The 14,231-nt window shown below is 51.5% G+C and overlaps 3 protein-coding genes across 3 annotated transcripts in view; 1 reads left to right on the plus strand and 2 right to left on the minus strand.

Moving 5' to 3' along the window:
• Positions 1-376, plus strand: part of patj (PATJ crumbs cell polarity complex component) — a 32,502-nt gene extending 32,126 nt beyond the window's left edge. Inside the window, 1 exon segment of the mRNA XM_076045196.1 lies at positions 1-376. This exon segment is cut by the window's left edge and continues 457 nt beyond it. The gene's annotated coding sequence lies outside the window, so the exon portion shown is untranslated.
• A 1,372-nt stretch (positions 377-1,748) lies between these two features.
• LOC142900752 (tripartite motif-containing protein 16-like) lies at positions 1,749-3,139 on the minus strand. Its single transcript, XM_076045255.1, has one exon. The coding sequence runs from the start codon at positions 3,060-3,062 to the stop codon at positions 1,863-1,865; it is 1,200 nt and encodes a 399-aa protein (XP_075901370.1). The 5' UTR covers positions 3,063-3,139; the 3' UTR covers positions 1,749-1,862.
• A 6,676-nt stretch (positions 3,140-9,815) lies between these two features.
• On the minus strand, positions 9,816-14,141 carry misp (mitotic spindle positioning). The gene is made up of 5 exons (XM_076045235.1): positions 14,001-14,141; positions 11,345-13,223; positions 10,578-10,846; positions 10,400-10,438; positions 9,816-10,311 (listed from the first exon to the last, which is right to left on the minus strand). The coding sequence occupies exons 2-5, from the start codon at positions 13,011-13,013 to the stop codon at positions 10,222-10,224; spliced, it is 2,067 nt and encodes a 688-aa protein (XP_075901350.1). The 5' UTR covers positions 13,014-13,223; positions 14,001-14,141; the 3' UTR covers positions 9,816-10,221.
• Positions 14,142-14,231: the final 90 nt, after the last annotated feature.

Consider the following 14,231-nt stretch of genomic DNA (forward strand, 5'->3'; position numbering starts at 1 on the left):
CCCACAGCCAGCAGAGACTGACTGTTGGCCTGGCGACTTCACTTTAGCTTGGCGTCGTAGCAACAACACACACGGCTAACAGCGACATCTCCACCTGCAGCCTCCACACTGGCAGAGCAACACAGACTTCATCTCCTCCTCCGTCCTCCTCCTCCGCCTGCAGCAGACGTCTCACTGACTGAGTGGTGTAGTGCTTGTTGCCGTCGATTCCTTGAGGATTGTGCGACTTGGGGTGTTTGTCCCAAATCGCTGTGGAAACCAGCACAGTTCCATCACACACACACACGCACACACACACACAGACACACACGCGCGTCCTGTTGGTGTTTTCATGTTGAATCTTTTTAGTCCGAGCACAATAAAATAATGAAACAGACGAGTGGTCTCATCATCGCCCCCTGGTGGTCCGGAGGAGGAGGAGGGTGGTTCTGATCCGGCCCAGGAAGAATTTCTCCCAACACAAAAATAAACCAGGCTGAGGACAGGATGACCTTTGACCTCAAAGGGTTTCTGGGTTCCTCACGCGCTAGAAGCCCCAAATTTGACGTGGGTGTGTCTTCGGGGCGCCAGATGAAAAAGCAAGTGTCACAGAGTCTCTAGGACAAAGTTGACCTTTGACCCCCATAGACTTGTATGGCATTAGGGTTTCTGGCGGACAAAGAGTTGACAACCTTGCCATTGACATCACGGTAGCCCCCCCCCACCCTCCAAAAGGCCAAAAATGATTTCCCGTGAAATGTGTCCACTGGTTGTGTGTGTGTGTGTCGGGGTGTGTGTGTGTGTGTGTGTGTGTGAGTGTGTTTTTGTTAAATATGGGGACATTTTTATGATAACACACCTTCAACGTCAGGACACTTGTAAAAATCAGGACATTTTTAAGATCCACTGGCAGAGAAATAGCACCCTCTGTGTTTGCAAGGATTTTATACATCTGGGAAAGTAGTTTAGGAGTGTATGAGTGTGAGAGAGTGTGTGTGTGTGTGTGTGTGTGTGTCTTTGTCAGGGTGTGTGTGTGGGTGTGAGTGTGTGTGTGAGTGTTTGTCAGGGTGGGTGTGTGTGAAATCTACTAACAAGCAGAGACTTTATCTGGATTGTCTTGTTGCTTTATTGCTTCAATTCAACACTTGATCATTGACTTGACATTGTTGTGCAATATAGACTGATGGCATATTTCATGACTTATTGATTGACTATTGTCACATTGAGCCAACAAGCAGAATCAAAAGACAAAATTCTCTCACAATATTGACATGCATTCATCTGATTGTTGACAAACGGATCAACAGTCAGAAGGCCCCGCCCACCCTGTGATTGACAGCCGGAGACACTGGGCAACAAACGTGAAGACAGAAGAAGAATCAAAGGTGAGAATTCAGCTCAGAGTCTCTCTGACGACTTCAGTCACACTTTCATCAACTCAGCTGAACAACCTGAACCAACAACACGAAGTCCAACATGTATCGGCTGAGTGAAGGAGGTCTGGACTCTGTGGAGGAGCTTCATGGTTCCAGAGATGCTGTAGAAGGACAGAAGACCTGCTGTGTGGTCCAGGTACACTCCCACTCTGGAGGACCGAGGACCTGAGACATCAGTTCTGATGTCATTGTGAAGAAACCCATATCTACCTGAGGAACAATATAAACGCCAGGATTTGTCATTGCATCCAAATCTACTTTCCAGTGACCCTCTGCTGATGTTCCTGTAGGCCACTGCTACACTAACCCCCCCCTCTCCACTCCACCTCCCAGTAACGTCGTCCAGTCAGACCTTCTCTACTCAGGACTTGCCACCAGACAGTGAATCTGTCTGGATGATCACAATAAGACTGAACTTCCTCCATGCCTGTCACTTTTCTGTTCTCCTCAAATAATAACACGTTTGTTCACTGTGTTTGGATCCAGAGTGATTTGAGGTGACCATCTGAGGAAGTCCTCTCTGCTCCTGGGTTCTGGTACCTTCAGTAGAACATCAACGTTGCTCACTGTCCATGAGATGTTTGTCTGAGTCTCCATCAGAACTTGCTGTATTTCATCTCTCAGCTTGGTCACAGCTGCTGCCACGTCCTCAAAGTATCTCAGAGGACGGATCTCCAGGCTGGAGGAGTCTGGAGACGCACTGAGTGCTGGCAGTGACGAGAAGTTATGGAGAAACTGGCTGTGGTCCAGTGTGTGTGAGATCTTCTCCAGCTCAGCGTCTCTCCTCTTCAGCTCCATCATCTCCTGCTCCAGCTTCTTCTCAAGCTCTTTGACTCCACTCACTGCTGCCCCCTGTGTGGATCTGACCTGCTGCTGCACCTCAGAGCGTCTTTTCTCCAGCAGACGGATCATCTGGGTGAGGATCTTCTCGCTGTCCTCCACTGCTTTATCAGCAGAGCCGTTGATGGACTCCACCTCCTTCTGAAGCACCTTCAGGTCTTCCTCTGTGTGCTGGATCTTCTGCTGGATCTTCTGCCTGGTCTCCTCCAGCTCTCTTTGCCTCTCAGGCCTCTCTGCTGCTGCTGCCACTGTGTCGTGACCTTTATGTTCATCCACAGAGCAGAGATAACAGATGATCTTCTGATCAGTGCGGCAGAACATCTTCATCACCTCATTGTGACGAGGGCAGATGTTCTCCTGGAGCTGCTGGCTGGGTTCCACCAGCTTGTGTCTCTGTAGGGGAGCAGCATCACGATGAGGCTGGAGGTGAGAGTCACAGTAGGAGGCCCGACAGACCAGACAGGACTTGATGGCCTTCAGTTTCCTCCCAGTGCAGACATCACAGGCCATATTTCCAGCTCCAGCATAGCAGTGATCAGCAGGAGCATCTTGGAGTCCAGTCTTCTCCAGGGTCTCCACTAGAGCTGCTAACAGGGTGTTCTTCTCCAGGACAGGCCTCCGTTTGAAGGTCCTCCGACACTGAGGGCAGCTGTACACTCTCCTCTCCTCCTCTGCATCCCAGTGGTGTTGGAGACACTTCCTGCAGTAGCTGTGTCCACAGGAAGTGGTCACTGGATCCTTGAGAAGATCCAGACAGAGGGAACAAGATATAATTTTTCGGTCCAGCTGAGCTGCTGCCTGAGCCATTTCACCTCTGAGAGCCACCGACTGACTGACTGGCTGACTGACTGGCTGACTGACTGGCTGGCTGACTGACTGACTGGGTTCCACCTCCTCAGCAGTGGAGCTTCTTGAAGGGCAGGAAACGACCAGTCAGGGCTGTGATTGGCTGCAGGCAGCACAGGGGGCGCGGCTTCTTACCTCCTGACTCATTCCGGGAAGAGGAGTGTCAGGGTGTGTGTGTGTGTGTGTGTGCGCACGTGTGCACTTTTTTTCCTTGGTGCTGAAACAGACGACGACGACGACGACGACGACGACGAATCAAAGTTCAGAGTTCACAATCTGAGTCATTGTTAGATTGCTGCTGACACACACACACACACACACACACACACACACACACACACACACACACACAAACACACACAAATACCAGTGCAACACACTCAGGTCCTTACACCTGTAAACAGTGTGTGTGTGTGTGCGTTTGCGTGCGTGTGTGTTAGAGGCTAATGCTAATGCTAGTTGTTAGGCTAGGTGTCTTCACCTGTCACAGGTAGTTCACTGTTATTTCAATTGAGGCACCGCCGCTATCTGCTGGCCGCTATCTGCCAGCCGCTCGCCGCTATCTTATTGCTCTTCATAAAGAGCTTTATGGAGCAATAAGAGCGACCACAGTGAACACCTGCAGTGAAATCAGGTGATGATTGTCATGGAAAATTGTACTGAAAGGTCTTCAGCCGGCCTCCTGACCTCTCTGCACATGCTTTGCAGTGTTTTTTCATATCTGTCTGTTTCTGTTAACGTTCGACTTCTTGCCCTCTCAGTTGACCTAACAATAATAATAATAATATAATAAACTTTATTTATATAGCACTGTTCATACAAAAAAAGATGCGACCCACAGTGCTTAACAACAACAACAATCATAATAGTAGCGATAGGAATAAATAAAAGCGCCACTGCCCCCCACACACACACCATATGGACCCACACCTCCACACCTCCACACACAGACATGAGATAAAATAGCTTGGCACTGAAGAAACGGGTGAGGAAAGGCCACTAGGGGGGGGCCGTCCACACAGGGAGGCACCATGGTCTGCAGCGCCCCTATGGGCAGACCAGCGTAACTCCCAGCGTGGAGGCTCCCCCCCCCCATGAGGAAACACTGCCACTAAAAGTATAAAAGAGAGAATAATCATAATAATAAAATAAATAAATAAAAATAAAGTTTTGAACAGTGGCATCAAAATAGGCAACCATTATAAAAGTATAAACATCATTCAAGGTAATAAAAGGCCTAGAATTAGTAGAGTCAGAGTAAAAGAAGTCAGTTAAAGGCCAGGTTAAAAAGCTACGTCTCAAGCCTCCTCTTCAGAATATCAACAGTCTCTGTGGCCCTGAGGCTCTCTGGCAGGCTGTTCCACCGAGTAGGGCCGTAATGGCTGAAAGCAGCCTCACCGTGGGTTTAGGTTCTGACTCGTGGAACAGTTAACAGGCCGGTGCCAGAAGACCTCAGGTCAGATAAAGCAGGTCAGATAGGTAAGCTGGGCCAAGACCATTAAGACAATTAAAAACTAATAAGAGAAGCTGAGAATCCATCCTGCAGCGGACGGGGAGCCAATGCAGCGACTTTATAACCGCTGTCCTGTGTTCCCGTCCTCTGGTCCTGGTCAGCACACATGTGGCTGAGTTGTGTAGTATTTGTAGACTTATGGAAGGAATACTTCAAGGATCTCCTCACTCCTGCCGTCACATCTTCCGCGGAGGAAGCAGAGGCGGGGGACCCGGGGGAGTCAGGAAACTCCTTGGTGGCAAGGCTCCGGGGGTGGATGAGATCTGCCCCGAGTACCTCAAGTCTCTGGATGTGCAGGGACTGTCGTGGGTGACACGTCTCTGTAACATCGCGTGGTGGTCGGGGACAGTGCCTGTGGACTGGCAGACCGGGGTGGTGGTTCCTCTTTTTAAAAAGGGGGACCGGAGGGTGTGCTCTAATTACAGAGGGATCACACTTCTCAGCCTCCCCAGTAAAGTCTATTCCAGGGTGCTGGAGAGGAGGATACGGCCGATAGTCGAACCTCGGATTCAGGAGGAACAGTGCGGGTTCCGTCCGGGTCGTGGAACACTGGAACAGCGCCATACTCTCCGCCGGGTGCTCAAGGGTTCGTGGGAGTTCGCCCAACCAGTCTACATGTGCTTTGTGGATCTGGAGAAGGCGTTCGACCGTGTCCCTTGACGCATTTTGTGGGGGGTGCTCCAGGAGTATGGGGTCCGGGGCCCTCTGTTAAGGGCCGTGCGGTCCCTGTATGATCGGAGCAGGAGTCTGGTTCGCATTGCCGGCAGTAAGTCAGACTTGTTCCCAGTGTGTGTTGGACTACGGCAAGGCTGCCCTTTGTCACCGGTTCTGTTCATTATTTTTATGGACAGAATTTCTAGGCGCAGCCAGGGGCTGGAGGGAGTCTGGTTCGGGAACCACATGATTGCGTCTCTGCTGTTTGCAGATGATGTGGTCATGTTGGCTTCATCGAGCCAGGACCTCCAACGTGCGCTGGGGCGGTTTGCAGCTGAGTGTGAAGCGGCTGGGATGAGAATCAGCACCTCCAAGTCCGAGGCCATGGTTCTCGACCGGAAAAAGGTGGTTTGTCCTCTCCGGGTCGGTGGGGAGATCCTGCCTCAGGTGGAGGAGTTCAAGTATCTCGGGGTCTTGTTCATGAGTGAGGGGAGGATGGAGCGTGAGATCGACAGGCGGATCGGTGCAGCGGCTGCAGTGATGTGGTCACTGTACCGGTCCGTCGTGGTGAAGAAGGAGCTAAGATGAAAGCTTAGCTCGATTTACCGGTCGATCTACATTCCCACCCTCACCCATGGTCACGAGCTTTGGGTAGTGACCGAAAGAACAAGATCGTGAATACAAGCGGCCGAAATGGGTTTCCTCCGCAGGGTGGCTGGGCGTACCCTGAGGGATAGGGTGAGAAGCTCGGCCACCCGGGAGGAGCTCGGAGTAGAGCCGCTGCTCCTCTGCATCGAGAGGGGCCAGTTGAGGTGGCTCGGGCATCTGTTCCGGATGCCTCCTGGACGCCTCCCTGGGCAGGTGTTCCGGGCATGTCCCACCGGGAGGAGGCCTCGGGGAAGACCCAGGACACGCTGGAGGGACTATGTCTCCCGGCTGGCCTGGGAACGCCTTGGGGTCCCACCGGATGAGCTGGAGGAGGTGACTGGGGCCAGGGGGGTCTGGGCATCTCTGCTAAGGCTGCTGCCCCAGCGACCCGACCCCGGATAAACGGCAGAAGAAGGAGAAGAAGAAGAAGAAGTGCTGGTCTGACTTCAGATTAGCAGTGTTGGTCTGATTTCAGATTAGGAGTGCTGGTCTGACTTCAGATTAGCAGTGTTGGTCTGACTTCAGATTAGGAGTGCTGGTCTGACTTCAGAGTAGCAGTGTTGGTCTGACTTCAGAGTAGCAGTGCTGGTCTGACTGAGTGGACCTCTAAGGGCCTATCAAATTTGACACACCTGATGCTCTCAGATTCAGTGAAGTCATTTGAGCAAATTAGGGCCGATTTTGACTTTTATAAATATCTCCAAACTTTTCACTTTTTAGGGTCTCTCTTGAGGACAGGCAGGATCCGCATGAGACCGTCAGAGCTGGAAAACATTACAGTTCAGAGCAAATCTCCCAAAGCAAAGGACTGATTTCCAAGAGTTACATTTCACTGCTTTATCCTGACTCTTCAGACGATGACTCCCTGCAGTTGTTGTGGGATCTGGAGGTGACATTTACTCCTGTGGACTGGGACAAGATCTGCAGTGGAAGTTTTCCTAAATGTACCTCAATTTCGATACACAAACAGAACTTTAAATTCTTATTCCACTCCCACTGGCCTCCGGAGGATGTTCCCTGGCACTTCCAACCTTTGTTATAAATGTAACACACACAAAGGTGTATTTATCCATGTGTTTTGGTCATGTGACCTCATCCAGACTTTCTGGAGGGGTGTTCACGCTGCAGTTCAGGAAATCATTGGTAAGCAGTTTTCACTGACTCCTTCTTTGTACCTACTGAACCTTGCTCCAGACAACTCCTTAGACCCTGATACTAAATCTCTGGTGATGATTCTTTTGTTTCCTGTTACGGTGGTCAACTCCCCAGGTCCCCACGGTTGATATATGCTTATCCCAAAGTTCTGCTCTTATTCCTCTGGAGAAACTCACTCATGACCTTAACCATAGGTCAGACAGGTTGAGAAGGATCTGGGGACCTCTACTTTCTTTCTTGCAGAGACTCTGATCTGTCGTCTCTTTCTGATTGTTTGGAATTGTTTGCCCTCGCTTCTATTTTATTTCACGTTTGTACTTACTTAATACAAATTCTATTCTGTATTTACTCATTTATTTTATGTATACTTACTGTGCAGCGCTTATTGTTGTTTTGGGGTGGGACTTTTTTTTGTTTGTTTGTTTTGTTTGTTGTTGTTGTTTTTTTTATTTGTTCTAATGTGTGTTTGTATGTACCTTTAAAGTGAAAAACCAATTAAAAAAAAATAAGACAAAAAAAAAGAACCAGACCTAAAATTGACCCTTGGGGGACCCCACATCTAATTTCATGCATTCTGCAGGAGCACGTATCCATACTGACAAAGAGACATCCATCTGTGAGATCAGAACCAAACCAGTACCGGACAGGCCCACCAGGTTTAAAGGTGATGTAATGGGAAATATGTATTCTTGGGTTATTCTTTATTATGTTGTATTCTGTGTCATATGATCACTAGTAGCACGTGTAATCTGTTCGTTTCATAGTATATAGTACCTTCTCGAGACATTCTCCTCGTGGTCCACCAGAGGAGGCTGTAAATGTGTCAGCTTGTGCTGATTCTCTGTGCTTTGTTTTCCTCTTCTTCCCTTCCTTATCTCTTCCCCTCCCAGTCCAGTGTATAAGAGACCTTCTTCCTCCTTTCCTCCTCGCACTCGCACTCCCATTTTACTGTGTTTTGTGCCTCGGAGCTCCGATCCCCTTTTTATTGTTTGTTCATTAAATTACTTATTATCCCAGTATTCTTGCATCGGCATCTTCGCTCTTTTCCACAACATTGACCTATGATATTAATGTTCAGGCTTTGTATTTGATGTGTGGCTCCTCCAGAGCAGCAACACACGACTCCCCGCACTGCACTGGAAGCTCTGTTTCACTTCACTCCCCCCCCCCCTGCTTTTGTTTTGTATTTTTGAGAGACATTTTAATAGGGCTTAGAATGATTTGGTTTCATACTGTTGACTTGCATCAAAACACTGTCCGAGCAGAGAAAATATGTACACTGAAACCATAGAGTGGTTTATTATTAGACAAGAATATCTGCACAACTGAAGTCCACACCAAGCACAAAGCAGGAAGAGCTCTATACAACCCATGTTACCATGCTGGCAGCGAACACAACACACATGACAGGCAGAGCACGGAGTTAGCGGTGGTGGCTAACAGTTCATCAACACCATTCAGCAGTTGTACGTTGCAAGTAGTCTTAAAACTAATGTTGCTTGAGGTCACAATACACAGTCCTCATACATGTTTTCAAATATTGCCGTGGCTGACTATTCTCTTGTTGTCCACCAGGGGGCCGAGTCGAGCAGACCGGTGTTCCATGTGTTACGTCCCGTCTAGGGGGACCGAGACGCAACATGTGGGACACCTTCCCCCACTCCCAAGCCTCATTCATTTTTCACGGCAGTTGGCAGTTTCAACAAAAACATTTATTAACCAGTAAATGAAAGAAACAATACAACTTAACCCGTGGGCAGCAAAGGCTTCAGGGTGGGCCCAGGCCAAAATAATAAACAAAACTCCAACTACCTCGACTTAAGAACTAACTAAAGAAAGAAAGAGAACCCAAATACAGAAAGGCTAACCTTCCTACATACTTAATAAAACAGGAGAAAAGAGGGAACAAAGAAAATGGCAGCCCACCCCTACGGCTGTGTGCTCTAACACCATTTCAGAACTAACTAACTGCAGAGTTGGGAACGGAGGAGGGATGGCTCGACTGCTCCTCCTTTTCAGCCGTGGCGCGTCCAATCAGCAGCCGACATCCAGAACCACACCTGCAAGGCGTCATCCACTCTCACACACACACACACGCAGACACAAAGAGAGAGGCACCTAGACCCACCCGTGGGTTAGAACACATGGCATCCGCATTAGGCTGAACAAACCTCCAACATTTTCTCTGTTGGTTCCACTGCGACGATTGTGGTCCTTGGTGCTTCGGTCGTCGCTCGCTAGTTTTTATTTAATATTTTTTAATTTCCCTGACACCGAAAAAACATTTTCTTGGAGCAGTGCATTGCGACATCACTTCCGGGGCAGAGCGGGGGAGGGTGGAACCAGTCCCAGAGGGTGCCGGAGCAGGGCCATGAAAGGAGCTCCGGCACACAATGATGTCATTGCGTGCCCAGTGTTGAAGAAACCTCGGTGAACAGAGCGTTCAGAACCATGGCCAACAACCTGCAGGGCTCAGGTCCAACGGTCCAAACGCATGAAGCTCGTTATTGGACGACATCGAGATGGTTTGACGATAGCGTTCAACATTGTAGCAGTGTGTAGAGCTCAGAGGAGTGGAACAGCATCACAGGTGCCCTGCAAGGTGGCGCCGAATTCAGCGTTGTGTGGGCCATCGGTACTGCATCCTCTCCTGTCCTTATTTTATTTTCATTCTTTTTAAATACGGCTTCGTGTAAACACGTTTTTTTTTTAATGCGGTTTCAAAAAAATCCCAAAACTTGGAGTTGAATTGTTTTATATTTTTTAATCGTCACTTTTATCGTTATCGCAATAAATGCCAGAAATTATCGTGATCAAACTTTCAGTCCACATCGCCCATCCCTGATACATACATGTATGCATATGTGTATCATGGAATGTGTCCATATGTTTATTAACAACGCTATTACAGCTATTACATGTATAGTGCAGCACTGTGGCTGGGTTGCTCCATGACCAGTAGGTGGCGCCTCAACACAATGATTAATTATTGAGGTCTATCAGCTTTATTCTGATAGGCCTCTAATGTCCATCAACTGGAAACATTTCCTCCTCAGTGAGGAGAGAAAATCCCAGCAAGACCACTTGGTTCTGGTCTCAGTCCCGGTCCTGGTCCTGGTCCTGGTCTCAGTCCTGGTCCTGGTCCTGGTCTCAGGGATCCTCCAGGTTGACAAAGTTCCTGGCCTCCCAGCGAAGAGCTCGTTGGTTTTTATGACGAATCACACGAGTCGACTCAACAACCTGAGCCGGAATATAAGAGTCGGTGAGTCGTTCATTTGATCTGCTGACTCAGAGTCGCTAACAGGAAGTGTCTCAGACGAGTCTCTACCTCGTTGTTGACGTCGTCCACTGGCAGAATCCCGGCGTACTGGAACACACAAAGGAGGGTTTTTAGTCATTGGACCCATCACATGACCATCACATGACCATCACATGACCATCAATGCTGACAGAACCATCGATGGTCACATGACCTCCCTGCTGGGACCTGCTGGCTGTGGACTCACTGAGCTCTCCTCCAGTCTCAGCTGGGCTTGTCTCGCCTGGTAGTCCTGCAGCAGCGTCCCCGTCAGACCTCCCACCACAGGGGGCGCCGCTCGCACAGCCACGGGGGGAAGGGAGGGGGAGGTGACTGGCGAGGGGAGGGGGGAAGGGAAGGGGCTGGGGTAGGAGGAGGAGGACGGGGAGGGCGGGGGGGAGGCCCGGGTCTGAGTGAAGGAGGATGGAGGCCGACGGGTGGCAGCACGGCCAGAAGGGGGCGACACAGCCCTGATCTCTGAAACAGGAAGAGGAAGCGGCTGTGATGTCACTGAGGGACTGCATGCCACTGTGTGCGAGGTCGTTAGTTATTAACCGCTGGCAGCGGCTGCAGCTGAACTTTGCTCCTCGTTAAGTTACTCATTCAAGGTCATTCAGAACGGTCACATGACCAAGGCCGGCCCACTGGAGCCTAACGACACTGACTGACGCTAACTGATGAAAACTGAAGCCAACCAATGCTAACTAAAGCCAACTGAAGTCAGCTGGTGCTAACTGATGATAACTGATGCTACTTGAAGCAAATAGATACTAACCGTTGCTAATAAAGCTAGCCTACGATAGCAGTAGCAGGCTAACAGGTGAGTGCAGTGGTGTGGAACACTGGAGGTCCAGGACTGAGAAGGTCAACCCCACCATGGGACTCGCTAAGGCCTCTCAGCGCTATGTTAGCCATACAGCTAACAGTGCAGTGAGCTGGTAGGACGGTGTGTGACCAGCAGAGGGCAGCGGCTACCTGCGGGTCCAGGTGGGTCGAGATGGCTGATGGCCACCCTGGAGTCCTGCTCTACCAGAGGACCTGGCGTGAAGGACCTGAGCTGGGCCCTGGACACTCTCAGCTCCTGGAGCTCCTGCTCCCGTCGCAGAGATTCCTCGATCTCCTTCTGGATGAAGTCCGAGGTTCCTCGTCCCCTGGACTGCAGACGGCTGGACTCCAGGCTCTCCCTCCAGGACCCTGGAGAGCTTGGGGGTGACAGTAGAAGGACGTGGGAGAACGGTGACGTGAGGCGGTCCTGGTAGACGCTTGTGGTCTCCAGGACTCCAGAGCTGGTGGCAGAGAAGGCTGGAGCAGCGGAGCTCCGCTGGCTGAGCAGCAGCTCCGTTTCCTCAGAGTGCCGGTGAGGGCAGCAGGGTGAGGAGAACCTGTCCCTCCATTCTGGGCCGGTTCCTTCTCCTCTTGTGCCTACGTCCACTTGGTCCTCCAGCTTCTGTGGAGACTCCAGACTGTAGTGTCTGAGGATTCCTCTGTCCCCCCTCTGGTTCTCACTGCCAGTCTGGACCTCCTGCTGGACCGGGACCATGCTTGTCAGTAAGTTTAGACGCTTGCTGGTGATCTGGACCATCTCGGCTCTGTCATCGCTTGGCTTCAGCCCACGAGAGTGTCGGAGCTTCTCCTCACGGTCCTGGACCAGCCGGATCTCCCGCTGGATGGGGGTCTCCTCGTCCCCGGTGGACCTGCTGCTCCTCAGCCCTGCGTTGGGTCTCTTCTGGCTGGTGGTCTGGGTGACGGTGAGCTCCTCAGACGCGCTGCTGCCCTTCCTCTGAAGGTCAGTCTGCTTTGGACCTGCGGTGTCCTGGCTCAGCTGCACCTGGACCTCCTGCTGCTCTGAGGAAGCCACGTCAGGAGCGGGACCCGTGCTGGGCCGGGTCCTGGAGGGCTTCAGGGAGTCCAGGAGGTCGGGCTGCCGGTTCTGCTGCTCCAGTCTGAGGAACTGCTGCCGGGCAGCGCTGAAGTTGATCTGCTCCTTGTCCACGGCCCCGGCAGCAGGTGGCGCCAGCGATTCTGGTCTGGAGCGGACCGGACTGAAGCTCAGACTGAAGCCGTCCAGCAACCTGCTGCTGCCCAGGTCCAGGTCCGGCCCGCCCACACCTGCTGCAGGTCCGGCCCTCTTCCTGGGCGCCTGGCTGCGAATGATCTCCTGCCTCAGGAGGCGGTCCTCCTCCTGCAGGACCGCCTCCACGCCTGCCTTCAGCTCCATCTGGTGGCCAGCATGTCCACCACCGACCTCCGGGAACAGACTCCTGGGCTTCCTGCTGCTGGCATAGGTCTGCAGTTTGAATCCTCGCTCCTCCTTCAGGGTGGCCAGCTGGGTCTGGCGCTGCGCTGAGACCATCCAGGCTGTGTTGAGCTCCGCCTCCGGACTGCTGGGGTCGTCCACCAGAGAGTAGAAGCCACTATGGGAGTCGATGCTGCTGCTGGGACTGCTGGGACAACTGGGACTGCTGGGACTGCTGGGAAGCCACTCATCACTGGAACTTCCTGTCTGCTGGGACAACGGGACCTGCTCAACCTGCTGGACCTGCTGGACCTGCTGGACCTGGACCAGCAGGTCTGGAGATCCTCCAGCGTTCTGGGAGGACATGCTGAGGGAGCTGAAGTCCAGGAGAGGCGCCCACCTGTCCATGGCTGCAGGGGGCGCTGTGGCTGCTGCAGGGGGCGGTGTGGTTGCTGGCGAAGCCTGCAGGGGGCGCTGTGGTTGCTGGTGAGGCCTGCAGGGGGCGCTGTGGCTGCTGCAGGGGGCTGCAGGGGGCGCTGTGGCTGATGGCGAAGCCTGCAGGGACGTCGGCAAAGACACTGGAGTCCAAACCTTCAGACAGATGACGTCTGGATGTTTCTGCAACCACACAAAAAAAACACACAATAACACCAAGAAACCAAAGAGGAGTCCATGTTTAGCCTGCTAGCATGATTAGCCTGCTAGCATGGTTAGCTTGTAACAACATGTGATGAAAATGGTTGTGAAACACTTCCTGTTTGTAGCGAGGTTGTAACTCCAGCAGGTGGTGCTGATCAACAGTCCAACAGGAAGAGAATCTGAGTCATTGCAATTCAGAACCAGAACCATTATCAGAACCAGAACCAGACTTTCACTAACGCTGGTTTCTACAGTCACATGACCACACTGCATGGTTTATAGTAAGTGCACAACCTTTAGCACCGTTGTTAGCTCCCAGCTAGCTCTCCATTAGCACATGACAGCAGCTGCCTGTTAGAGATAAGCTCCGCCCACCGTCGTCATCTGATAACGGGCTGGTTATCAGACGCGCCAGTCTGTCGGAGGGTCGGCCCCCTACAGCACCCCCACCTAGTTGGCTGGGGTAACATCACGTACAGCCTGTAGGAGGAGTCAACATCAACTTCACACTGAGTCAGGAGGAACCATCGGGAAGAGCCTCCAGTGAACCAGTTTGAGATCAGGAAGAGCCTCCAGTGAACCAGTTTCAGATCTATATTGACCTCCAGTTAAACAGGGTCACATGCGAATGAACTTCCAGTAAACCACATTTAGATTTAGAAGAACCCCCAGTGAAGCAGTTGTAGGTCTGGAAGAGCCTACAGTGAAGCAGTTCCAGTGGCTCCACAGCAGGTTGAGGAATACAGTGCGTCTCACCTGAGCTCAGCTCCTCTCGGCTCCTTGGCCTGTCAGCAAATGACAAGACAAAGTTCAGCCTGTCACAGCCTCTCAGAGGCTCCGCCCACACACACACACACACACACACACACACACACACACACACACACACACACACAGCTGTGACCTTTGGAGCATTTTTATGGAGACTTTAGCAACAGTTTCTGCTGCAGTCAACAGGTTGTCCTGATTGTGATGTGAATGATGTGG

The sequence above is a fragment of the Nelusetta ayraudi genome, unplaced genomic scaffold (assembly GCF_046127955.1).
Source record: "Nelusetta ayraudi isolate G7.1 ecotype Tasmania unplaced genomic scaffold, CSIRO-AGI_Nayr_v1 ptg000084l, whole genome shotgun sequence".
Classification (NCBI taxonomy): Eukaryota; Metazoa; Chordata; class Actinopteri; order Tetraodontiformes; family Monacanthidae; genus Nelusetta; species Nelusetta ayraudi.